Source organism: Accipiter gentilis, chromosome 16, assembly GCF_929443795.1.
Source record: "Accipiter gentilis chromosome 16, bAccGen1.1, whole genome shotgun sequence".
Taxonomy (NCBI): Eukaryota; Metazoa; Chordata; class Aves; order Accipitriformes; family Accipitridae; genus Astur; species Astur gentilis.
The window spans coordinates 29,596,374-29,623,532 of NC_064895.1; the positions used below are offsets into that span (position 1 = coordinate 29,596,374).

General features: G+C 53.0%; 1 protein-coding gene across 1 annotated transcript; it reads left to right on the forward strand.

Annotated features, from left to right (window-relative positions):
• Window positions 1-11,284: 11,284 nt before the first annotated feature.
• Window positions 11,285-26,526, forward strand: LOC126046393 (angiopoietin-related protein 7-like). The gene is made up of 7 exons (XM_049818729.1): window positions 11,285-11,359; window positions 12,019-12,879; window positions 18,609-18,831; window positions 20,994-21,131; window positions 22,546-22,762; window positions 23,931-24,126; window positions 24,653-26,526. Exons 2-7 carry the CDS (start codon window positions 12,490-12,492, stop codon window positions 24,797-24,799), a joined length of 1,311 nt encoding a protein of 436 aa, XP_049674686.1. The 5' UTR covers window positions 11,285-11,359; window positions 12,019-12,489; the 3' UTR covers window positions 24,800-26,526.
• The last annotated feature ends 633 nt before the right edge of the window (window positions 26,527-27,159 follow it).

Consider the following 27,159-nt stretch of genomic DNA (forward strand, 5'->3'; position numbering starts at 1 on the left):
GCTTTGGGCTGTGGACACCTTCCCTATTGCGCAGCAGCCTGAAGCCCGGCGGGACTCACGTTTTCTATAGGTTTGGCCTTGGCCACTCTATGTGTAAGAGCAGTGGTGGCCTCCAGGAGGCTCCTTCATGCACCTTGGCCAAGTCTTGCATGGGCGAGCTAGAGGGATGCTCCATCCTCTGCAATGTGTTCAGTGCAGGATAGCACCCTGGGGCAAGCCTGGAAAGGGGCTGGGGGCGATGGGGTATCCGAGGGGGTTGGAGAGATGGGGAAACTCATCTGGTGCCAAGTTTCCAGCCCCTCAGACAGCTGGCTTGTGCCTGGAGGGCTCAATTCTCTTTTACCACCCAAAAGAGGGTGGCGATGTGCAAACCTCCCCTGCGGACGGCTGTGGTTTTGCTAACTCCTGACTCTACCCTGGGGTGGTTTGGGGTAAAACCACATCCCAAAACCACACCGGGCCCCGTGCGGGAGGTTTAACAGCAGCAGGACAGTGTTCAGAGCTGGTTTACCAGGGTTTGCGTGGCCTTTTACACCTGATGTCCAATGTGCTTGAGGCAGATTTGGCTCTGACCTTGCTCATCACCTCCGCTGGCTGCTCTTCACAGGCAACCCAGGGGGATGGCATCAGGATCAGGGGATGATTCTAAGATTTTAAGGTCTTTTTTCCAGCTCTGGGCTTACCCAGGTGGAGAAACACATCTGCATCAGCATTTTTCCATGTCCAGGATGTAATGACAAGGTGGCCCTTGAAGGCTGAACCATCCTCCCGGAGTACCTAACAGTGATTTTTGTTGGGTCTGGGCTCAAGCAAGAGCCAGACATGGGTTATGAGCATCCCTCCTGCCAGCCCGTACGAAGCACAGTTGTTGATTTGCATGCTTATAAGAAGACAAACTGCAGGACACGGCAAAGCCACACACGGGGGTTTGCCTGCGATCTTACCAGCAAGGAGCAGATACGGTCTCACCTTGGGTGGGCGAAAGGTTTGCTTCTATTTTACTCGACATGGTATTCTGTAGAGAAAGGAGTCACCCCAAAGGCAACCTCCCAGGGAGAGCAGCCCATAAGCAGGACACTGGCGTTGGAGGGACCTAGAAGTGTGCTTGAGCGACTTCATCCAGACATCTGCCTCAGGGTGGAGAGGCTCCATCCTGGAGACATCTCCTCTGGAGATCCTCCTCTCTTTCCAACAGCCAGAGAAGAGGCTGAGAATAAACCAAAAGGAGGTGAGTTGTCCGTCAGCGGGCTGCAGACGTGTACACCTCCTTGCCAAAGGATATTGGGGTGCAACAGATTCACCTGGGTACTCCAGGACTGCATGAAACCCTCCAGAGTGGATTTCTAAAGAGGCAAAAGCAACAGAGGTTCAAGAAATAGCCTCTGTAGCGTTTCAGTTTGGTTCACACCTTCTCCGGACCCCTGTCCTCCCCAAATCCATCTCCAAACCATCTTGCCGCAGCGCCCACAACTGCGTCAGCTGCCTCCATCCTCCCTGACAGATCTCCCGATCTGCAATATTTTCCCATGACAGAGAGCTATTCTGAGATACTTTATGGCCCAAACCGGAGCTATGATTCCCACTTTAAAGGCTTTTTCATCTTCATTAGACCAGTCTGAGTGGTTTATGTTTATAAGGAAGATGCGAAATCTGTTTAGGAAACCTCGTTGAGCAGAGCGGCTGCAGGTGAGGGGCTGAGATGAAGCATCCTCTGCCGCGGTTTCGGCAGCCTGTGCCAGATGCCTCCATGCTTGTCAGCCTTGCAGCCAGTGCTTTCGGACCTCCCTCCCAGCTTCGACGGCAGCCGGAGCTCAGCCTCCCTGCTCCCGGTGCTGGGGAACACAGCATCCCCGGGGGATGTTGGTGCCCCAGCATCTCTGGAGGATGCAGGAGTTGTGACCTCCACTGCTGGGGCGCTGGAGTGACCGGGTCCCCCTCCCAGCGCAGGGCTGCTCCTGATGTTAACAGTAGGATACTCATTATATTCTATTACAGACCTTATTTATCTTTTTTTTCCCGAAGAGTCTAGTGTGTAAATGATTAGTGGATGCAGCTAGTGCCCAGGCAGATGAAGGGGAGTGGTGGGAAGCCAAGATGACAAGAAAAGGACCTTCCAGCAGGGTGAAAATCCCATTAGGAGGAACTTCTTCCTTCTTCTCCCTGAGGAGGGGAGAGCTGAAGACCAACCAGGACCATATAATACACTGCAAGAGCAGTGTCCTCCAGCCCCTGCTCTGAGAGTGGCCGGGCCTCTGCTCCAGCAAATCACCCAGCGCTGGAGACCTCACTTTAGGGATGCCTTGAATGAGATCTGGTGGCTTCATCATGACGTTGTCTCCATAAAAGCCACACACTCAGGACGTGCAACCCTTTCCCGGCAGGGCTGGGCACGGGGGTGAGATGTCCACGGGTGAATGGGCTCGTTAGCCACGTGTTTTCTGGCCTTTCCATTTTAATCTGGAGAAGAGGTCGCACCTGGGTGTGAATGCGCTCTGGGTCTGGGTGCGAATGTCGCAGCTGTGCTCAAATCCCATGGGACGTGGGGCAGCCATCCCGCTGGGCTGTAAACACCAGCGTCACAGGGGAAAGAATTGCTCTGGGGCTTGCAAAAACCTTGTGACGGCCACGTAGGTCTGTCCTAGGACCCACGCGTCCCTCTGGCAGAGCCACGTGCCGTTGGGTGCCGAGTCAGTCCCCCTTCCCTCTTATCTCGGGACAGGTTTCCCACAGTGGTTTGCAGACAGTTGACCCGTTCTCTGTTCGAGCAGGTCTCCTGGGCTCAGCACCCACCCTGGCTCCTGCCTGGGTGCAGCTGGTGGGGTGGGGAGCGGTGCTGAGGACCCCGCTCCATCCGGACCATCTTCATCTCGCGTTTGGTGAAATGGGGTGAGGATGAACCCCCAGCGCAGTTGCATTAAGGGCTTGTGTAGGGTACAACGAGCAGGGACCCTAGGAGATGTCCAGATGAACTGGAAGTGGGATCACCACCAAAAAACTATCCAGCTCCATCGCGTGAAGATTTTAAAGCCAGAAGAGACTTATTGATGGTAAATCTGAGCCTTGGAGCCAGCAAATGGCAGATCGCCCATAGGATTAGGGCCTTTTTGGGTGCATAAATGGAGGTCATCACATCTGTGCACAACTGGAGCAGTGGTTTCCAGCTGGCTTTGATCAAGGTTTCTCTTCTGAACCCACTTGTGCCTGCCTTGTGCCCATGGTGGGTGGTGAAATACATGCCATGCACCTTGCTCTTGAAAAATGCTGATGCTTGCTTGGTTGTAGCCTCTCTGCAGGAGCAAGAACAGCTCTGAAGCTAGGGACTGGGAATCCCACCACCGATTCCTTGGCCCAGCAGGCACCCGGTACCAGGTTTAAGTTCACGTGAAGGTGCTGAGCTCTGCAGCAGGAGCAGCCAAGGGCAGCCTCCAGTAGAAAAAAAAAAGTCCTTTTTTTTGGCTGGGACGTGGCACACATGAGTTTTATTGCAGAGGGGGGAGTCATTTTCCTTTCTACTGGGGTCAACTGATTTTCCTACTGACTTTGATAAAAGTAGGATCAGACCCCAAAATGGATGAAAAACATGGCTGTGTGGCATGTGAACGAATGGCACTCATTGCTGCTCTGCCTGAGCTTATTGATGCAAATGCCTTTTCCTCAGCACTATTTATATGCTAAAATCTATAATTGTGCCTGATTCTCTCTGATTTGAATCGAAATTGGGCACTTCTTTAGGAACAGACAACTAAAGGCATTTGAGGATCTGAACGATGTCACTCTGATATTTTTGCTTGTAGGTGTTTCCTGGGATGACTTTGGATATTTTTGCTTGTAGATTTTTTCTGGCATTATCTTTTCTTCCTGATATTTGCAAGGAGCTTGAGTCATGTCACCCCACTGGATAAATCATGCACTGACTATAATTGCAGGATCTGTGCAAGACTGCATCAAACCCTTTACCTGAGCAAGCTCCTCTAAGGACGAGAGCCTTTTCAGCTTAAACAGGTTTGTTTCTGCTGCTTTTCTGAGTTCCTGGTGAAGGATGCATCTTCACTGCAGCAACTTGTGCTTGTTAGGGGCAGAGGCTGACAAGCAGCGCGTGCCCAGAGCAATCTGTGGGTCACGGTGTTTAACAGCCTTTCCTGGATTCCTTTTTCACCATCTTTTCCAGCGTCCCCTTCAAGCCAATCGACTTTCAGCACCTACAGCATCCCTTGGCTGGGAGCTGCACAGCCCATCTCTCTGCTCTGTAGAGAAATGCCTCACTTTTTATTATCAGAGCAACATATCCAGTGGCACAAGTGTTTGAGAGGATGCTTGCCTTGCTTAGCAGCTCCTGATCATCCTTCATGACCCTCATCTCTCCTAGAAAGGATGCTCTGGTGGGGACCAGCTGCACATCTTGCACCAGGACAGGGTGTTTGGCACCGGTTTTGCACCAAGCAGAGCGTGATGGGGATCCAGAGAATCGGGGAGCTTGGCTGGAGTGAAAGGGCTTTGGGTGGTCACGGTGCAATGCCTGGGGATGCTCACAGGCAGCATCTGGTCTTGGTGCAGATGTAGTTGGTGAGCAGAGCCAAAGTCAGGGGGGGAGAGGCTGTCAGCACCTGGGAAGTGGTGTGCATGACCCCAAAAGATGCTGCAGCAAGGCAGCCTGGAAAAGCAGGTGAGGGAACAAGAGTACTTGCTCTCCCAAAGTCTCCTTCGAAAACCAGCTTGTCATTTGTCATTTGCAGCTGGGGCTGCAGACTTTCCTCTGTAGGGAAGGTGTTGGTTTGCACATCAGTCTTTGAGCACCTCTTGGCACATTTATCCCCCGTTGTGGCTGAATTTCCTCAAATATTGGTAGCCTGGAAAATGTCAACATGTTCTGGTGCCTCCAGAATTCTCTTGCATTTCTCACCTTGATTTTTCCAGCCAGAAAATTCATCCCAACAGGCCAAATCCTTTCAGGGAAGCCCTGTCCTGCAGCTCTGTCTTGATCCCTTTAGAAATTATGACAGGAACCAGCAGCTTGGTTTTCCATGGCTTTGGAAAGTTGGAGTCAGGCTTCTCTTGACCATCACAACTGAGCTGATTTGAGTTGTCTGAAGGAGGAAGGAGAAAAGGAGGCTGAGGGGAGACCTTATCGCTCTCTACAACTACCTGAAAGGAGGGTGTAGCCAGGTGGGGGCCAGTCTCTTCTCCCAGGTAAAAAGCGATAGGACAAAAGGAAATGGCCTCAAGTTGCGCCAGAGGAGGTTTAGATGGGATATTAGGAAAAATGTCTTCATGGAAAGGGTTGTCAAGCACTGGAACAGGCTGCCCAGGGAAGCGGTGGAGTCACCATCCCTGGAGGTATTTAAAAGACGTGTAGATGTGGTGCTTAGGGACATGGTTTAGTGGTGGACTTGGCAGTGCTAGGTTAACGGTTGGACTTGATGATCTTAAAGGTCTTTTCCAACCTAAAGGACTCTATGATTCTATAAGGGCTGAGGCTTTGCTCCTGTTACCCCTGCCTTTCCTTCTGGAGCTCCCCAAGGGATCAAGGTGATGACATTCCCTAGTGAGGACCAAGCTGGCTCAGAGGAGGCTCTTGGCTGCAGAAATAGTTGCTGATCTTCTAGCAGATGAGCCCAGCACATTACAGGTTTTGTTTGTCCTGGTTTTGCCCCCCAACACCAATCTTCTTGGACAGCAGTGAATGGACAAATACCACCAAGACCTTGCTCCAGTGCACCTGCTTTTCTCATGTGTGCTAGATCAGGCACCATCAGGTATCACCAGGCATCATGAGGGTATCACCAGGCATCACAAGGGCATCACCAAGCATCACCAGTGCTTCACCAGGGCATCACCAACCAGGTATCACCAGGCATCACAAGGGCATCACCAGGGCATCACCAACCAGGTATCACCAGGCATCACAAGGGCATCACCAGGGCATCACCAGGTATCACCAGGCATCACCAGGCATCACCAGCACATCACCAGGGCATCACCAGTCATTGCCAGGGCTCACAAACCCCTCCATGCCCCCATTCAGCATTTCTGCAAGCACAGAGCTACAAAGCAGAACTAATGGTCCTGACCACCATCCGTTGCAATTTATATCCCCCTCATTAAGAGTTTTTGAGGGAAATACAATTGACTTTTTTTCTTGGAAATGCAAGGAGTCAAAAATACTCCTGGGCATCCCCAGTACAGGAAAGACATGGATATCCCAGAGTGAGTGTGCTCTAGGAGCAGTGAGATGGTCACAGGGCTTTGGGGCTGTAACCCCCAGCAGCGAGTAACGGCTTGGATAAGGAATAAGTCCATTTTCTTTGCGAAGGCTCAGCTCTCTCCATTGTGGACTGTTTTGAAACCACTCAGAGCAGCTGGGGAGGGCGGGAAGAGGGCTGCTGCCTCTCTGGCTGGGGATGCAAGCAGCTCTCAGGGGTGAGACAGTGTGTTACATGGGAAACCCTCCCTGAGGTGCACATCTCACTCAATTCCAGCTGCTCATAATAAAAAAAACCAAAACAAAACCAAAGCAGTAAGTAAATATTACACCTTGCTTTTAGACTGAACAAATCTCATTTCAACTCCTGGGTTTGGAAATTGTGTTGTTTTCTGGCCTGGAAGGACAGGGTCAGCAAATCCATGGCTGGGGTAAGGGCACAGCTGTGACCCTCCTGAGCGGGTGTCCTGTCCCCGCAGAGGGACACCCATCCTGCCTGGAGCAGCTCCTCGGGTCCTTGCCATCCATCTGAGGATGCGAAGGTCCTCCTGGGATGTAGCTCCTTTGGTGACAGCGGAGCCAGCCTGGACCATCAGCTGGGAGAAGCTGCCTGACTTTCAGCTGGCTAAAAGTGCCGTGGATAAATCCTGCCCTCCCTCCAGGACTGGGACCGGATCATCCCCTCCTGCCCGGCACAGGTGCGCACCCTGGGTTAGCCCAGGGCAGAGCCATCTCCGGGGCAATAGGAGAGATGGGGTCAGGAACCCCAAATTGTCCAATTCAGCATTTTCTTTCCTCATTCACGCTATCTTTCTTTTCTTTTTGACCCAGTTATACACACGCAGACACACGCACATGCTGTGTACACACACACACACACACACATTTGCACACCCAGAGCCAAATCCCCGATTATTGCCCGTGCCCCTAAGAGGGATTATGGCTTCTTAGGGAGGAGCCAGCTTTCAGCAGGGTTTAGGAGCCCAGCAGGGACTTCATTCCTGCAACCCAGAGCTCACGCTACGTTTGGGGTCCTGTGGGAGGAGAACTGCCCCCAGCCCCTGTGGCACTCAGTTGTGTCCTGTTTTCCTCCTTTCTGCAACTTCATCTCTCTTTAAATCACACATTGAATATTCCAGGAGAGAAGGGAGGATGGGAGGGGGATTCAGGAGGCTGCAGCCCCGAGGGGTGCAAAGAGCCTTGCTTGCCCCTTCAAGATGCTGCCTCTGCCCAGGGCTGGTGCTCTCCGGGAGGATTAAGGGCGAAGGCGCTTAGCAAAACCCCCGGGCAGAGCTGGATCCCCGCAGGATCCCAAAGCAGCCCTGAGACCTGCGGTGCCTTCCAGAGCACAAGCAGGTCCCCACCTCCAGCTGGTCCCTAAATCTCCATCCAATGTACGCGGGGGTTACCCAGGGCAGGGCATCGCAGGGCAGTTTTGCATCCAGGGCTTGGAGTTGGTGGAGAGCAGGAGCCCTGGAAATCCATGGCCCCTGTACCTCAGGGTATGGCTTTTGCTGATATTTCTGGAGCGTGACTGCGGGCAGTGAAGCAGCACTAAAATTTACTCTGCTTTTGGGGCTCCCTGCTCTTCAGGAGCCTCTGAACTGCCTCTTACTGCTGATTATTTTATAGCAAATCACTGATTATTGCTGTTAGCGGGGTGAGCTAATCTGGGTCATTGCAATCTTAAGAGGTTGGGGTAAGTAGAGTTGGGTTAGTTTGTCCTTTTCTCCAGGAGACCAAGGCAGGATCAGGGATGGAGATTTAGCCAAGGATACTTGGGGCTGTCTTCGCTCCATTGGGCAGGAATAAGAAAAGTATTGCGGTTTTTGACATTTCTCCCTCAAAGAGAGACCAAGTGAGAGCCGGTAGGTTGTTTGCACACAAAGGGCGCGTGAGCTGTTGAAGGCTGGCCACAGGCCATCGAGCAGAGGAGAGGCTGCAGCACCTGGGCCATGGCTGTGGGGACCTCATCTCCTCCAGAAACTACAGTGGGGAGCAGATGGAGTGGGATTTGGGATGGAGCGGGAAGAGCAAGAGTTGCTTGCCCATGGAAACACTGTGCATTCCTGCATTTGGGAGGAAGCAGAAGAAGATGTGCTCATGGCAGAGGAGGATGGTGGTGGCACAGAGCTTCATGGTGCCGCTTTTCACAGCACACTGGGGAGATGGATGCTCAACAACAGCTACTCCCCAGCAGGGTGGTGTAATCTGCATCTATGACTTTGGAAAGAGTTGGCCAAGGGGTACCCGGGGCTCTTGGTGTTGGCTTCAATTAATCCTGGACCGCTGGAGGGGTCATAGCTGATGTCCCCCCAAACAGCGGAGAAGGATGCTGAAGACAGGCAGACCAAATGCCGAGCACTCAACCTTGAGCCTTTCAGAGCCGTTATCTCTATTAGCATTGCCCAGGCTCTCTCATTGAATTCCCCCCCCCCCCCTTCCCCTCTCCCCTCCTCGCTAAATGCTCCCCAAACAACTCAGACATCAATCGAAGGCAGAAGAAATGGCCGTGCTTTGTCTCCCTGAAGAGGCAGCTTTGCATCGAGCCCTGTCAGGGCGGCCAGCGGCGAGCCGCCAGCGGGGACCATTTTCACATCTCCTTTTGTGAAGGAGCAGCCTTGAGCAAAATGCCACTCGAGGGGCACTGAATGAAATGTACGTTCACCTCTTCCATGTGGCACTCAGCGCCCATCTCCGTCTCTGACGCTAATGATCCGGATGAGGGTTGGGTGTTTTTTTTCCCAAGAATAATGAGGGAAGGAAAATGAAAGGCAAAAGGACTGGAGGAGGGGAGGTCAGATCCATTTAGGAGCCCAAACATTTATGGGGAGAGTGCCTCCTGAGTGGCCACACAAAGGGCCTGGCCGTACCTGTCTCCATCCCTCCTCCACCTCCTCTCGCCCACTACCTTCAGCCATGAAGAGGGGGAACCAGAACCGCAGGGCCTCTGTGAAAGACGAGGATAATGGATTTCATTGTAGACAAGCATGTTAAATGTCTATCCACTCATGTGCAATAAAGGAAAGCTGGTCTTTAGCTAATCGTGCTGGAGGAGCTCTTGGCTGGGATTCGAGAGCAAGATGTTCCCCTTGGTCCCCTGCTGTGATACCCCCCCGTACTGCCCCATAAAGAGCCATCTGCGGGGTGCAATTCATCTTATCATCATTTCGGTGTCTACCATTGCATCCGTTTTCTCTCCACTGGCCATGGGGTGGCTGAGGACAAGCCTGGAGGGTAAACGTCTAATGTCTGACCAGAGGGACAACTCTTGTGGTGGTGGAGTGGGGTTTGCTGGTGCAGCAGTGGGATCCAACCCAAAGAGAAGTGTCAGCACCGAAAGGTCTTCACGTCCATCACGTCCAGATGGACCACCACTCCTCACTTCCATGCAATGCCTTTTTTCTGGCTCCCCCCTTCCCCCGGCCCCATTTTCCCATCCTCTGCCCATCGTGTCCCTTCACACAGCACTTTTCTTGCTGTCCCTTATGGCAGAGCTTTGTGGGCTGATCTCAGGGTCCCTCTCCCCACTGTTTTACCCAGCACTGCTGTCCAGGCTGGCTACCCGCTGCACTGGCACAGCTCCTGCCAGCTCCAGGGAGGATGCTTCAGCCTTATTTTTCTCTCCCACAAGTGGCTGTTGAAGCCAAGCGCAGTCACGCTTGAAAAAGAGCAGAGGGCAACTTGGCTGGAGGCAGCATGTGCGAAGAGGTGTGATTTTTGGAGCAATCTGGGTCCCTGTCCCAGCAAGACGAGGTGTCCTCGGGAGGTTCTCCCAGGTGGGGAGATCTGGGGTGATCTCTCCCTGCCTGGGCTGGTTGCTCTCCCTTTATTAGTGTGCACAAACTTGGGGCAGGCTCTGCTTGCACGGGGGACTTGCTGCTGCGGTCCCTTCTTCTCCAAGCCACCCTGGGTGGTGGATACGGACACGGAGATGCTTGCAGTGCCACAGATGCAGAAATCAGCCCAGGGGTGTCCTGAGCTGCAGGAGTCAGAGGCAGCTCATCCTCCTGCCCCGATCAACTCCCTACACAAAGAAAACAAATAAAACCCCTTCGCCTAACATTTTTACAAGCTGAAAGCAAAGCTGGGAGCTGGTTGTGGGCTGGCGATCTGGCTGGGCTGGTAGTTTTTCTGCCTGACCCTAGAGCTAAACTCAGATTTCATCTTTCCCAGGGGAAGAGTGAATCCGCTGGGCTGGATCCAGCTGTGGGGAAGTCAGGGCAGGACATGGTCCCACCACGGTATGTAGGGTCGGGATGCTTGGGTGTAATGCAAGCTGTGTCCCCCACTTATCACATGCAGACCCACAGCCTCCTGCCAGCCTCGCTGGGGGCCACCAGCAGTGCAGGAGGGTCCTGTCCGTGGAGGTGACAGGTCCTCCAAAGGACACTCACGTGGCCATCTGGGATAGCTGCTGGAGGACCGGTGAGGTTCAGCACCTCTCCAAACCTCCCGAGCAGGCGTTTGCTAACGAAGCTCCCCTTCTCCGGGCAGTTCCTCTGGTTTTGGAGGCCATCTGAGCTGGTTTGAGTATCTCCTTTGTGGGAATCACTCTGGGAACATCATCTAGAAACTCTTTACATTAAGGGAAGAAAACCAACAGCCAACGGTTTTGTCCAGTATGGAAATCTCTGGTTTCAGCTTGCATTCCTACAGCTGAATGATTAGCATATGTAATTAAGCAAGCCTGTTGACATTACTGCCTTGCAAAATCAAAAAGAAAGCCCTGGGCTAGTGAATAAAATAAATGATGGCTGTTCCCTGCCCCGAGCCCCTGTCCATGGCCAGGTTGGGAAGCTTCCCCCCCACAACTTCTGGGATGGGACAGGTCACTGCACGCTGGATGAAACTGCCCTCTCCCCAAAACACATCCCTGGTTTGTGAAAGGGGGTTTCTAGGCGAGGGGGAGTGATGCCCTCCTGCCAAGTCACTGGCTTAATCCCCTATACACTGATAAGGTCACACCGGGACCTGCAGTCCTCCCTCCTGTGTGTTGTCTGAGACTGGCGGCTCTCTTGGCCCTATTTATAGTGCGGTGATAGGATCAAGGGGAATAAGCATTTAGTGTCCCCTAAATCACACCCCGCTCCCCATGGCCAGTCAGTGCTCACTGCTCTCTGCTCTCGCCGCCGGAGAGCCTGGCCAGGACTTTTGCAGGTATTTCAGGAGCTGGGGTGCTGCTTGCTGGGAGCTGGGGTGCTGCTGGGGAGCTGTGGCCTCCCTCCCAGTTCTCTGTCCTCACCAGAGTGGGATGGGGATGGCTTTTGGTGGGGAGAAACCTTGGGAGAAGACCCAGAGCGTGATGCACCATGGCTGGGAGCCCTGGTGTCGGGCAGGGATCAGAGGGCAGCTCTGGCTGCATGGGGAGCCCGATTTCTCTGGATAAAAGGGACCAAGTCATGTGTTTGTCTCACCTGGATGGTGGCCAGGCCACTATCCTTCCATGCTCCCTTGGACCTGAGCCCGTGTGGGGCAATCAGCCCACTGCCAGGGTCCATCCAGACTGCTCCGGGGATGGGTTGGTGGTCTAACCTTGCCCAAGGGTGGGTTGGTGGTCTGGGCTTCCCATGTAGGTGTCCACCATTCACTTGATAACTCCATTTATAGTTACATCTGCCAAGAAAAAGTCATACACAGGGACATGGAGAGAGCTGCAAATCTGTGCCCTGAGCCCCTGGCCCATGGGGATGGCTGGAGGGGGCCAGGGAAGGTGGGGGGACCTGTCAGTTTGCTGCAGGTGGGCAGCATGGTGGGGAGGGTTGGTTGCTCATCCTTTCTCTCCGTCACCTGTCTCCTTGCTCTGGTTCCCATTTCAGGGAATGACAGCGTAGTGGGATGCCCCATCTGGGGGAGCCAGCTCCTTCCCATGCATGGTCCTGCGTGGGCAGAAAGCCCTGCCCCAGGGGCTGACCACCCCCGGCCAGACCTCAACACCTTCCAAGCCAACCGGCAGCTCTGCAGGAAGGGAAACGCAGCCCACGAAGCCGGCGGAGCCTGGCCAGGAGAGCAGAGGAGCTCTCACCGGAGCTGGTCCCAGCTTGGTGGCCACCGGGTGACATCGGCGAGGATGCTCTATGGAGACAGGCAGGTCCCTTGCCTGCAGTGACCCCCTCGGTGGCAGCTCTAGGATCCCTACTGATGCTCTGCTCCCATATAGCTGCAACCTCACCTGCTAGCTCTTGGGAGAAGACCTGGTGTTATGCCCTGGGGACTGCCACCTTTCTCCCCAACGGTCTTCGGTGACGAGGCACGTGGGGTCATCCCCGGGCACCATCCTCACCCGCCTGATGGAGGTCTGCCCCACCGGCGCCCGCTCTGCCAGGGCAGGTTTGTTACCTCTCATCCTCGTGGCCACGCTGTGCAGCCTCTCCCTGCAGAAATCCCTTCCCGCAGCGTACAGAGACCACGAGGGTCCCCAGGAGGGCACAGGCCTGATCCAGTGCGGCGAGTACAGCAACCAGGTGCTGCCCAACGGCCGCTGTAAGATCGTGGCCACGCTACCGCAAGGGGATGAGCAGCGGTGCCCGGACATGTTTCGTTGCACCGATGAGGTGTCCTACTGGCTCCACGAGAACGAGGAGCGCAAGCAGCAGGTCCTGGAGCTGCGGGAGCTCATTTCAGAGCTACAGGAGGAGCTGAGGAATCACCGGCACCGCATCAAAGTCCTTGAGCTGCAGGTAAAGGGCTGCCCTTCGCAGACCCCCTCCGTGCGGGTGCCCCCGGTCCCTCCCCACGGTCCCTTCCAGCTCCCAGCAGCCTGCAGGGGGAGGACACCCAGTGAAGCATATAGTCTTGTTCTGACCAGGGGCTGGAATATCCATTAAACCCCAGCTGTTCCTACTGTGATGGCTCAGGAGCCTTCCAGGGCTGATCTTTCTTGACATTAGCCACAAACCCTTCAGTGTTTTATCTGTGCTATCTCCTCCACCTTTGAGCCTGTCTCATAGGGGTTGCTGATCCATCCCATTGTCCGTAGCAGGATCCCAGACTCGACCTGGAGTTTTGGGTGGCTGGTGAAGGACCACATCTCTGATGGCCACAGCTGAGCAGGAGAAGCCCTGACCTCCAGCCCATGGCACCCTTCCTGCAGTCTCCTTTCTGGTGCTCATCCCACCCCGGCTCCATTCACCAGCCCTTCAGCCTGAAGCTTCACGTTAATACATTTTTTCCAACCTTGTTTGGCACCTCTGGAGCTCTCAGGTGTTTGGCACTGCCCAGTGGTTTTGCCCGGCAAACTCTTGGCTTGGCCCTCAGCAGCGGTGAGCAGCAGCTTGCACGGGGTTGTAAGCTGGGAACGGGGTGGGAGCAAGGTGTATTTTGCTGGCCGTAGGAGCCCTTTCCCAGCTAAGATTCCTCACTGGGCTGTTGATGAGAAGTGCAGAAGAACCAGCAGCAATGTACCGATGTCAGCTGGAAGAGCCCCAGACCGCTGCGTGAACAGCACCCTTTGTGCTCTTGCAGGAGATGAGATCTGATACGGTTAGGGTCTGGGGGTGATTTATTCTCTATCTGGCTTCCTTTCACCCTTGCCCTTGGGATCCCTGTTTGGAAAGGCTTGTTTGGGCAGCCCGATGGGGAGAGCGAGGCCGTGCCGCAGGCTGCGGGGCTGTTCGAGTGCTGGGATGGCCACGCTGCTGGGTGGGTGTCTGTGCCGTGGGTGTCTCCGCGGGATCGAGATGATCCTGGTGCAACGGAGGAAAGGAGGGAAGCACGTGAGTCAGGATGGGTGCTTGTGCTCAGGCAGACCCACTCGGTGCCCCCCACCCGGGGTCCCTCCTCCCCTGTTGGCCCCTGTCCCCCATCCTGCCTTCTCACCCGCTTTCCACTGCTCCTTTCCCATTTTCTCCTTGCACTTGCACTGGGACACGCTGGTGTAATAGGTCTTCGGTCTCCTGACTTCCCACATTCATCCCCTGGTGACATTTTGTCCCTTAGGACTGTTTTAATCTGTCCTTCCCCAATCCCAGCTCCCTACGCTGGCCCCAAAACACACTTCTGTGCTACCTGGAGCTGCAGCTCTTTCACTGACCTCTCCCGCTCAGAGCCAAGGAGGGAGATGGATGGTAATGCACTAAATATTGCCCCTGCAGTGTTCATGCTCTTAATCCGTTCTTCATTTCCAGACTTTGAAATGGCCCATCTAAAGGCGAGGTGTTTGGTCTATGGCAGTTGTGCAGGTTCTCTTCAGAGTCAGAGGGAAGAGGGAGGAGAATCTCCCTCCGGGGATGCTGGTTGCCTGGTGGTGGCTGCAGGGGGAGCTGAACTGGTGGCCTCCAACAGGATACTCGGTGTCCAGGCGAGGGAATTAGATGCGGAGCATGGCTCTCAGTCCATCTAACATCCATGCCCAGATCCTGCCCCTTTTCAGCCTGCGTGCTGGTCTCCTCCTGCTCGCCAGCTGGTCCAGCTTGAAGTTTGCTAGCACAATTAAATTCACCGGGGCCATACAAACACTCTCAGGTCTTTCCAGCTGCTGGTGTTTAGACCCCTCATACATACACATACACATGCACATGCACGTGCGCATAAAAATACACATGCATATACACGTATATATGCCCATAGACATGGAGGTGCCCATGCATATGCATGTACGCCCTGACCTAGACCTGTGAGCCCTGTGGCCCACGTCCCTCCAGTTGCAGACACTTAGACCCTGCAGCACTCACACGTAGGAGAGAGTGAGATTGCACTGAAAAAAATAAGCTAAGGAAAGGACTGCAAAAGAAGAGAAAACAGACTGCAGTGATCAGGCTCAACTGGACCAGGGCACTGCCTGGCAGCTGGTTTACTCATGCCCAGCCCTTTTTAACTCCCCCATCTCTCCATTTTCCTACACTCATTTCCCTACCCCATCCACCCTCCGTTCCCCACCTTTAGCCTTTCCCCTGAACATCCTATAATTAGTTTCACACAGGCCCACAAGCCCATAATAGTCCTATAATCGTGTTTCCCCCTTCTTATCTACTGCAGGGTTCAGTTGGACCCTGTTCAAGGCCATGTCCCAGCAGGTCCCTTCCTGGCCCATCTGCAGTGGCTGAAGCCTCAGCTCCTCCTTATTGTCTCCCTTATGACCCGCCTGGTAATTTCTGTGCCTTTTTGCTTAGTTTATCATCCCTTTCCCTGCTATTTTTTTTATTTATTTATTTTTTTTTTTAACTGAATCATCCTTAGACAGCTAGCAGATGCTTTCACTGGCACTCCAGCCCATGCCTGGCAGCTGGGGAGAAGCGGGTGGACAGGGATGCTTCTGGAGCAGCAGCAAAGGGTGGGATTCCTCCTACCCAACTCCAGCGTCTGCCATGCAAGGATCTCTATGGGATCCAGCTGATCTCGTAGAGATCTGAGCAGTGAGGGCAGACACAGATGCTGCTAGGACCTCTTGGATGTCTCCTGGAGGATGGGATGAGTTGGGAGAGCTTGTTTCTCCTCAGTGGGAACCCAGGCAAGGAGTTCTGGAGATGTGTCTGCTGTGGGGTTGCTGCCGGGCTCCTCACCCTACAAGGAGAGCAGAGGGACATGGGGTGCACCCAGGTGTCCTGGAGCAGCCAGGTCCCAGGTCCTACCGAGGTGGCCCCGAGTGGTTCATACCTGGGGGACGGTGCCAGCAACATCTGTGCCACCAAGATACCGCTGCACTCAGAAAGGGGACACCCTCTGAGATCTTTTGAGATCATTTGTAGAGAGTTGCAGACCTCGACTGGAAAAGGCCCTGAGCAAACAGATCCAGCTTGGAAATTGGCCCTACTTTCTGCAGGAGGGTGGGCTGGAGACTTCCAGCCAATTCTTCCAACCTCAGGTTTTTTTCATGAGTCTGAAAAAAAAACCAGGGATGGGAGGTGCAGAAGAAGAAGGAATTAAACAAAATCTGGAGAGTTTAGCTGATGGCAATGAGTGTGTCCTGTCACCCTCCAAGCACTGGAGGGGGGAAAAAAGCAAGAAGCAAAGCTGCATGCAAAGCTGAACGGAGGAAACCAGAAGCAGCAACGGCTGCTGAGCTGCTCCCTGCCGGCTTCGGGACTCTCCCGTAGGAGTCTTCCCACTGCGTTGGTTTGCCCAGTTCCCAACGCCTGTGCCCAGCCCGGGAAGCTGCTTTCCTCCTGCATCCCCTTGCATCTCCCAGGAGCCGTCCTGCCCAACTCCCCGCTGTGTCAGCCTGGGTAGGACTCCTCCGCCTCCGTTCCTCCCACCGAGGAGCTGTTGCTCCCTTAATCCATCTTCATTAATCAGCCTCCAGCTGCTGCTGGTTGGTCTCCCTGGGGTTTGCCATCCGCGTTTCTTCGGGATCTCAGCGTGGGCTTGTCCGTCCAAGCGGAGACGTCTGTCCGAGCTCAGCATTCCTTCCTGAGCTGAGTGAGAGCAACAGGCTCTTCCAGGTCACAGCTCCTCTCGGGCTAACGGGGACACCCGAACTGGGTCAGACAGGTTGACCCCATCTCTGCCGTGCTTCCCTCCTTCCAGCGCAATTTAGGGAGCAAAAGGAACCCCCTAATCAGCCCTCCCTGTGTATTTCTACTCCTATTGCATTTGCACAGCTGCGGCATGCACAGAGCAGGACCCCGCGGTGCAAAATTACAGCCCCGGTCCCACCGGTGCAGAGGGATGTGGTGAAGGGAGCAGCATCAGGGCACCACCGCCGTGGTCTGGCTGTGCTGTTTTTAATCAGCAGCAGGAAAAAAAAGGTATCAACTGTGGAGGAGGAGACTGTCTGGGAGAAAGCATCATGGGGTTTACTCGGAGAGCTGATGCGTGGGTGAAGGGAGCTGGAAGAAGCCTGTATCAGTCACAGCTCACAGAGCAGGTTGGGGGGGACGGCTGATTTATGGTAGAGCCAGAGACGTTGCAGTCCTGAGAAGGAAAGCACCATGTCGTTGCACGCCATAATTCCCACTTTGCTGCCCCTGCCTATCTAGCTGCTCTGGATTTTAGGATACGGGCAGGTTTGATGCGCTTTTAGCAGGGCCATGGAGGCAATGCTCAAGCAGCACTGGGAAGGATATTACAGAGCTGCCATTAGTCACTGGTACAATAACCCCGCAGTGGTGATGCCATCTCCTGGGAACGGCAAGCTCAGACCTGTCCTGGCAGGAATGGGGACTGAGGTGTGAGCTGGGTCCTGGGAGCAGCTGGAAGGGAAAACCCCATATTCCGGGCATACAAACCCCTTCCAGCTGAAGGAATTCCCCAACCCTCAGCAGCACTACTGCACTTTTGCAGGTACTGATGAATCAAGTGCCAGATCTCTGTGTCCCCAGGGATATTCAATAAGCCACATGCTTGCACGGATACTTGAAAATCCAGATTTGCTCCTGTCTCTGGGGACAGGAAGGGGGAGTATAAACTTGTTTATTTTCGGGGTCTCGAGGTGACTTGTGAGCCCAAGACAATGATGTGGAGTGGGTGATGGAGGAAGAGACAGACAGGGAAGGGCAGCGCTGGTGGAGACCCAGCATCCCTCCGCCGCAGATGGGGGTCTGGGATTGCCAGACCCTCAGGAGGGATTGGGGAGCACGGTGTAGAGCTGTTGCATTGCTCAGGGGAGGGAGGGTGGATTCCCAGGGTGCTGTGGGATTTTGGAGGTGCTGTTTAAGGCCTGCTCTGCCATCTAATGGGCTGGGAGCACTGAACAAGAGAGGCAAGTGTGTCTGCAGTGACTGTGTCTGCGTCTGCGGCATGTTCGGTGCGTGCTGGTGGGGCTCGGGGTGCCCATCTCCTGGCACGAGCTGTGGGCATCTCCAGCCAACTTCACATATATTTTTACATAGGATCAGAGACTGGTCGTCCCAAAAACAAGCAGCAAAAGGGTTATGAAAGGGGCTGGGGTCCTGTACCACACCTGCTCCTTGCATAGCATGGATGTGGTCATTGCTCTTTATAGGGCACCAGGCATCGCCCAAAGAGCGGGCGATGCAAGCTCACCATGCAACGTGTTGATAAGCTGTGGAGACCCTTATAATGTTAGAAAATATTATATGGTTCGAGGGGAGACTGGACAACTTTTCAGAAGGAAAACCCAGCTGCAGTGGCATTGCTAAATACATAGAGGCCACATCCACGTTACAACAGGCTGCCGACTGAAGGGTGTTTGGAGAGGCATCCTAGATGCTTGCCCTGCTCTTGCAGCCCTAGGCTTGCCTGTGCACGCCCTGCCTGCACCACAGCCCGGGAATATCGACCTGCCTGTGGGTCCCACAGTGAGCTGGGGAGCGGTACGGGGATGCAGGGTGAGGGTGAGGATGCGGCCACCGTCCTTGCGGTCCTCGGTCGCTGTTGGTGCGAGCAGTGAGCGCTCCTCTGCCCTTTGGCTCCCCTGCCTGCCTATCCCTAGGGGGTCCTGGGACCATGCCGCTGGTTCCGCGCCGGTCCCCAGGCATCCCCCGCATCCCACCTTTCTCCCTGCCCGCAGCACGAGGAGGCGGCCGGCCGGAACCACAGCCTGGCTCAACGGGTGCAGGACCTGGAGCATCGATACAGCGAGGCCAGCACCCTGCAGCACATCCAGGCCACGCTGCTCTACGACATGCAGGCACAGATAAACAACATTTCTGTCCTGACCGACTGGGCCTGGCGCAATCCTACCTGCCTCGGCCCCGCCGAGATGAGGCTGCAGGAGGAGATGCACCATCCAGGTGATGGGGAGCTGCTGGGGCTGGCTGGGAGGGGATGCTTCGCCCTTACATCCTCTCTCTCTCGGGGGGCTGAAGGAAAAGGCTGTGGGAAAACTGCTTTAAATCCCCTTTGCATTGGCCAGGAGTCCGATATCACCCAACCTGCCTTTCCAAGGCAGCCAGGAGGGTTCCTCAGAGGAATGGACACCTCTGGGAATGGCTTCTGTGCTGTCTAGGAGAGGGGTCCTGCCCCTCAGTGCCTCCTTTTTCTCTCCACGGATGGTGTGGGATGCTCGCAGGGAGCAGCTCAAGGCTCTGACAGCCAGGTTGGTGTTGCTTCCAACATCACCCCACCTGCAGTCAGCTGCGTGAGCCTTCCTCCCAAAGCCAGAGACTGTTTTTCCATCCAAAAATCCCCACAAAAAACCAAGATATTTTTTTTCTTCACAACTTCACAGCATGAAATTAGGGCTTTGGTGAAACTCTTCAACTTTGAAAAACAACTATTTTCTGTTATTTCTCACATGCTCTTTTTTTTTTAATTAATGCATTTAGATTTTTGCTAGGTTTTTGGCTGTTTTCCTTGTTAGTCCCTGGAATGTTTTGCTCTGTGCAAGCCAGAGCGGGGATTCATCTCGATAACTTGATGTGACCGGGATGGTGACCTCTCTGGCCTGGAGAATGCCAGTTGATGCAGCACTTCTAGCTGACTAACTTTACGTGGGACTGGGCTCTGCCTGCTGTCCCAGGTGCTTGCTGGGTCTAGATTGCCTCTCCCTGACCTCTGCTTGCTGCGCACAACGGGTTCCCCCCCACATTCCCCTGCAGCAACGCTGTCGGTTGGTGCCCACCTCAAAGGATGTCCCCAGTCTGCAGGGGACCCCACAGCCACCACACTCTCCAGCTGGTGGGCTGGGGTGTTGCAACTATTAGTCCATCATTCCCCACCCCGGACTTACCTTCCCATCCACAGGGAGCTTTTGTCATCTGCCAGTTCCACGGTCTCATCCTTTCTGTGTGCCTCATGGAAGGGCAATCATGTCCACCGCGTGCTTCCTGCCCTCCCTCAGGCTCCTGGTTCTCCCAGTGATCCCAGTCCGGTGTTGAGGCCACGCTGTGCTTCAGGCTGGTCTAGCTGTGTGTGTAAAAGGAAGGGGAGCTGCCTGTGTGACCTGCCGTTCTTTCTAAAGATGGGATTCATCCCACCAGCAAGGCTCAGGTCACAAGTGAAGATGCTTCATGTTGGGTATCTACATATGCATGTCCCTATGCGAGCTGGATATTTAAGATAACAGGGCAACCAGTGCATGGACCGAGAGCAATTCAGCATGCTCTTTCCACTGCTATGACTAGGGTCTCGGTTCACCTGACACCTAGTGCCACCTGAAATACTCTGGAGCATCCAAAACATCCACATAAGCCCAGCAGATACAAGACAGGACCTACACGGGACTGCTGAAAGCCAGCCCCAGGGCATCTCGGATGTCCGCATGCAGCTCTGTGCAGAGAACTCAGCTGAGCTCCTTCGGTGGGTGATGGAGGGAGCTGGGAGAGCAGCTCTTCTCTCCTCTCCACATAAAACCAGGATAAATTGCCCTCTGCAGAAGCCTGTCTCTAAGGACTAGCTGAGACTGCCTGCCTGAAGTACAGATGGCTGGTGCCATGTGTAATAAATCCCATCTGACATATCCCAGTTAAAAACTTCCTTAGGTTCTCCAGAACAATTTTGATCCCCTTTCCTTGTAAGACAAAACCTACAGCAGAAGTTTGGGAGAAGAAAAACCTTCCTCTATTATCTACACCGACCATTGCTGGAGAACCAGCCAATTCTTTATCAATATATAAGATTTTTTTTGGTGGGAGATACAATCTAATTGGAGCCTGGCAAAATGCATATCATTTCTGTGTTGCCATTACGAAACCAGTTGAACTGAAGATCGTTCCTCAGCCACAGCGTTCTTAAGTGCAGATCTGTGCTAACGAACCTTATCACTAATAAGCCACTGTACTCAGGCATGAAGCTGGTGTGCTGCAGAGGTTTTCAGCTTCAGAAGCAGCTCTGAATCCAGGATTATTTGTCGGGCTCTGCATTACAATTGCATGAAAACAATCCTGGCTTTGGTTGTGTGCTCCTTTCTCCACGCTGTGCACTAAACACCGTGTTTCTCTGCTTTCTTGCTTAGAGGTGAAGCACGCCAGGAACTGCCCCATCGACTGCGCTTCTGTTTACTACAATGGGCTCCGGCGGTCTGGGGTCTACAGCATCATGCCCTCGGTCGGAGGGATGCCTATCGAAGTGCTGTGTGAGATGGACACCGAAGGTACTGCAGGAGGCACCTACAACACCTTCCAGCAGAGCTTTGGGTGGGATTTGTCTAACCTGAGATTTGCATCTTATATCTGAGCTATTTCTAAGCTACTTCATAGTCAGCAAGAGTAACGTCTCCAGAAGGGCTCTTCCCCAGGGACAGAGGACTTGGCCTCTCGGCCGACTAAAGGAGGGGTTTGGATGAATGCTTCAGACAGTACGGCTGGAATTCTGTTGCCTAAATACAGGCGTTTAGTGCTCTTTGAGATGTCCTCAGGCATCCAAGATATTTGCAACACACTAGTGGATATGACACAGGGTTTAGGGAAAAGGAAGCCCTTCTGTAGTAGTGGCTGGTCACTGGGGGTATCTGGAGCATCTCTGGGTAGTCGAGGGCTATGTGTGGGCAACCACTGGTTGTAGCTGTGCTGAACCGAGGAGGGGCAAGATAGATCCTCTCCCACAGATATTTTGGAGTATAAGTGAGGGAGCAGGTGACCTCCCACAGCCTTGCTGTCTAAATATCCATACAGAGCACGCTACTGTCATCCCAAGGCACAAACTCGCTAACAAAATTAGTTTGCAACACTTGAGTTTTGGAAGAACAGCAATCGTCAGGGAAATGGGGCAGTGAATTGTCAGTTCCTTGCCCCATGGATCTACTCCAGCACAGAAGGATGCGTCACATCAACGCGTCCCATGCTGGAGGAAGGGGTGCAGCTCCCCACACATAGGCATCTCGCCTGTCGGAGGATCTACAGGTGATTGCAGCTTTGGCATGCACGTGCTCATTAAGAAACAGGTTGTTCAGACAATGTGGTCGGTCTCTGTTATGTCATTACTATTATTTGCATGACCATCAACACAATCTTGGACACTGTCGAGTGACAGGCTGTACAAACAGCGAATAACAAGATGGCCCAGTCCGGTCCCCCCTCGTCCCAAGCTTACAGTATTGGAATAAAATGACAGAGGAGAGAGGGATTTGGACAGATGGGAGAGCAGATGGAGACAGTGAGACAATACTGGGAGAGCTTGTGTGCCTCTGTGGTGCTGCAGGAACAGTACGTAATAATCTCCAAAGTCCAGGATCTCTAGTTTTTTCCAGCCCCAGAACATTTGCCTCCTGAAAACTACCATCTCTCTCATTTAAAATCACCTTAAGATCTGGAATGACCCTTTGACAGCCAACAGGGGAACACCATCATGAACTGACATGGGAGACGTAGGAGCGTCTTTCTGTGAGCTGTGATGGGCATCACGTTTTATCCCCTGTGTTTTGCCAGTTGGTGGGAGGACACAGGACAAGGAGACACTTTGCTGAGTTGCAGATGGATCCTCAGAGGTGACGCCCGTAAGGGGTCTGTCTGGGACCTTTGAATGCTCCCTGGAGACTCCCATTTTATGATATCTCTCTCTCCTGGCAGGTGGGGGCTGGACAGTCATCCAGAGGCGTCAGGATGGCTCAGTTGACTTCAACCGGACCTGGAACGAGTACAAGGAGGGTTTTGGGGACCTCAATGGCGAGTTCTGGCTGGGCAATGAGAACATCCACAAGATGACGAGCCAAGGGGACTACTCTCTGCGCATCGACCTGGAGGACTGGAACAACAAGCACAAGCATGCCTTCTACCAGGTCTTCAGGTAGAAAGTGGGATGGCCTTCCCTGGTTCTCATAGATGCAACTGGTTCAGCGTTGGGAGACCTTCAGGCATGGGAACCCCATTGTGGTCAGAATGACTCTGTCAAGACAGCTTTTCAGACTGGGCTGAGGTTGTCTATCCTTTCTTCCTCACCTGGATTTTACCACCAAATTTTGCTCCAGGTTGAAGCCTGGGTGTGAGCTAGCAAATGTGCAGTGTCTTTTCGCCATGGCCAACATCCACAGCCCCAGGGGAAGGGAGCTGTAGGACCTTATGGACAGTCCCCAGCTGTTGAGGGGTATTTTTTCTGCCAAAATTATTGAGCTCTGTGTCAAAAACAGGGGTTTGAATCCCATGGCCTTGCTGGGCAGGCCCTCCAGCATATCTCTGGTGTAGAGCTGTGTTTTGATATTTACCCTCTTTACTCATTTACTTGCTGGACCTGATGTAATGTCCTTCAGTGTCTCTAGCTCTCTTTTGTTTATCCATACCACATCAGCCACATCCCTTCTTAAGCAGGGGTGACCAGCTCTGTCTAGACTGTCCCAGATGAACTACTTCCTTGTCTCTATGGGAAATGCTTGTGGGTGACTGTGGAGTAATCCACTGCGGGAGGATGTCCAAGGGAGCACTGCACCTTGTGGACACTTGAAGCTTGAGGGCTTCGAGCAGACCCCAAAACTGCTGGGGAAAAAAATCCCATTGCCTGAATGTGTTGTGAAGCATCCTCCACCAGCAAATGCGTGCTCTGAATGGTCACCCTGACTCTCCTCATCAGTTGTCATGTGCAATGGCAGTGACCTTCAGCCTTTGCTAGCCCAGGGGGAAATTACTAATTAGCTCAGTCTAGATGAAGAGCAGGATGCAGTGCTGTGTAATTAGAGGTGACTGTCTTGCCAAAGCTGCTGCAGTCCTTTATTGTGGTTTTAGAGTCACGGTCTGCCCAGTTCAGACCTCTAACAAGCGCCCTGAGTCATGACAAAATCATGCACATCCCACAGAAGGGAAAATACAACGTCTTTGGCTTCTAGAGGTGGTGAATCATAGCAGGGAGGCTGGCCAAAGCAGCTCAATGATTGCTAGGTGTCCACACCACGAATGCAGTATCCAGGTTGGAAAGGAGACTCAAACACTCCCCATTAAATAGTCCCCACTTCTGTTACTTGCAGCATTGAGGACGAGTCAAACTACTACCGCCTGCACGTGGACGGGTTCAGCGGGACGGTGGAGGATTCCTTTGCCTGGTACCACAACAAGAGGAGCTTCAGCACACCTGACTCGGGGAACATCTGTGCTGAGATTTCCCATGGAGGTTGGTGGTACCACCAGTGCTTTTTCTCCAACCTCAACGGGGTGTACTACAAGGTAAGGTGGAGGGACGAGGACACAAGGCGCTTTTTCTCCAACCAGTCCTATTTCTCCAACCCCAACAGGGTGTACTACAAGGAAAGGTGGAGGGATGAGGCTGCAGCTGTCAGCACACGAGGTCCAGGGCTGGGAGGAGGCTGTCGGTCCTCACATCGTAGCAGGCCTTCCCGGCTTGACCAGCCTCTGCTTTCCAGGGAGAGAACAAAATGAGTGCTGGGCACCAAGGAAGTCCAGCCTTTTCAGTGCCATTGGCCAGACATGGGTGTTGAGACACCTCGCACACTGGGATTTGGGACTGTGTGGTGGAAACTTGTGGTACAGGTGACTCGCAGCCTGAGACAGATGAGTGCCAGCTCCACCGGGACCATTTGAAAAATGTTGGGCTTTACATGCTCTTTTCACTGCATGGTCATTAAGCTCTTTGCTCCAGTGTTTCAGAGCAATTGGTTTTCCAATGCTCCCATCCAGATGACGCTTCCACGCGTTTCCCATGCCTGACCATCCTTCCTTCTCTGCATCACAGGGTGGCCGATACTCCATTAAAAACCGCAAGATCCTGGGGCCAGACGGTATCGTGTGGTACTCGTGGAAGGACACAGACTACTATTCCCTGAGGAAGGTGGTCATGATGATTCGACCACGCACTTTCCGGCCCCACCTCTCCCCATGAAGGAGCCTGGGACGTTCTTCAGTTCACGTCATATTGAACGTTGGGAACAGAGGGCTGGAAGTAGTTTGCTGTGAGCAAAAACTGATGCTGGAGATCCTGGGGGGGGGCCTCAGCTACCATGCCTGTTTGCTTTTGAGAGAATTGAACCAACAGCAGAGGTGTCAAGACCTTCAACAAGTGTTTGGTTGGTGAAAGCTCTCCTAAAGACATGGAAGTGGTTGCTGAGAAGGGCTTTGCAAAGACAAGCACGTGGCTTGCCGTTTCACCGGGTAGCAGCAGTTTCTGGCAAGCTTGGGCATACCCAAGGCTAAGACTAAATCCAGTTGACCAGGTGATGGGAGTCAGCCACACACTGAGACTGGACCTTACGCTGAGCGGAGATGCTGAGTGCTGTGTCTACCAACCCAACAGTATTTTAGAGGGAAGCAAAGAACCAGCAATACTGTACGAGTTTTCCGCACGGGATGCGATGGACCGGTTCTTGTGCCGTAAGAGGAGCATCTCCCCATTGTCGGCAGAATTTCTCTGTTCACCTTACTGCGTCTGTAGGTCCACCACCCCAGGGATGTGGTAGGGTGGCTCCAAGGTGCTGAGATGGCCCTGAGGAAAGCCGGGAGAGGCAGCGTGCATCGCCCAGGGATGGTGTCATGGGCAAATGAGGAGGAAGGTCTGCAGTGGCCCTCGCCTTCTCTGGCAGGGATTGTGTTACACACATGGACATTAGCTAACTGTGGTAATAATACTCCAAGTGAAAAGGTTTAAAAATAAAAAATGCAAAGGTTTTCCATTTTCCGTTCCATTTTCACCTTTCCATCCTTTCTCTGGCAAAGAACTTGGGATGAATTTTCTATCCACCCTAGAAGTGGTCTGCGGGAATGATCACACGTGATTTTAAGTCTTTTTTTACTGCCTTACACTGGATAAAGAAAAATCATCATTGCTGTCTTTTAATTTTCCACTTGTAGTTGCAGCGAGAGATCCTCCTTTTTTCGTGACTTTGCCTCCTCACAGGATCAAGAGATGGAGGCTGGGACTTGGCCTCAGCCCTGATTGGTTTTGGTGACAAATATTTAATTAGATTACCTTTTTCCTGTTTCACGTGCGCAGATGAGTTCAAAGAGGGTTCAGCAAAGAGGAAAGGCAGTTGTATTAGAGACAAAGCACCTTTCCTCCCAACTACTTGCCTCCCACTTGATGCTCTTCTGGCTCCCTGATGGTTTCTGTAGCTTTTACACTAATCTGGACTATATTTTGCCTGGAACCTCATTTTTCATCGGTGAACCAAGTGGAGAAGTTACCTTCCAAGCATCCTACAAACTAATATCCCCAAGACAATAAAACAACATAATTTGTCTTTTTCTGTGCTAGGTTGGCCTTGGCAGTCTTCTTTGAGGGGTGTTCCCAAGACATATCCGATGGTGTTTGGGCGTTGCAATGGGCTGGTCTATGCTGCAGTTGTACCATCACTTGCTGTGAACATCTGGGCACTACCAGCGGTGGGAGGAGAGCTTTCTTGCCTCATGGCACGTGTGTCTCAGATGTAACACTGTTCTGTCAGGGTCCAAGCCTCCCTCTTTGGACAGCAGGCATTCAAAAGGCCATGAGGTTCCCTGAGTAAGCAATAGCCTGCTAAGAGGCTAATAAATCACTTGAATAAGCAACAACCTAATTAACTAATGATCACGTTATCATTATTAATCTACAATCTGATTTTGCACATTATTAAACACAACAATAAAGGTATCACTCTTAAACCTTATGAATCACACACTGCTACTTCTGAACTACAGTTTTACCACCCTTCCTTCTCCACAACTTTTCATACCAGCATGTAAGTGTCTCCCTTTTTACCCTCTTCCACTAAGTTTTTTGGACGTAGCCTTGATGGAGAGTCCAGCGAGTTGTCCAAGGTCATCCCATGCAGTTGGGTACCCAGGTCAGCGTTACCACCGTCTGTAGGCATCCATCTTCTCACCACCGAAAGATCCCACCCTCCTGTGTTCCTTACCTGGTTTCATAACTTACTCCTCTTTTTTTTCCTATTTCTACCTTACCACCTCTTTTTCTCAGCCCAATCTGCCCCTAATTACTTTTTTTCCCCCTATTGGTCCCAATTCTCCTACATCCCTCCACAAATTTGTTGTTCCCCATGTCATGATTAAGGTAATCATGGCCTTCGGTACGGTTGCCTGCATATAGGTGGCTTTGCAAGACTCTGCACCCCAAAGCTCGCCTACAGTTACGGGGTTCATACTGGAGTACGCTCTCCTCTTAGATTAATCATTCTGCTTCAGGCGTGACTCCTCCACCTTGCCCAAACAGGTTCTCACACAGACAGTCTGCACGCTGGAGGAGCAGAC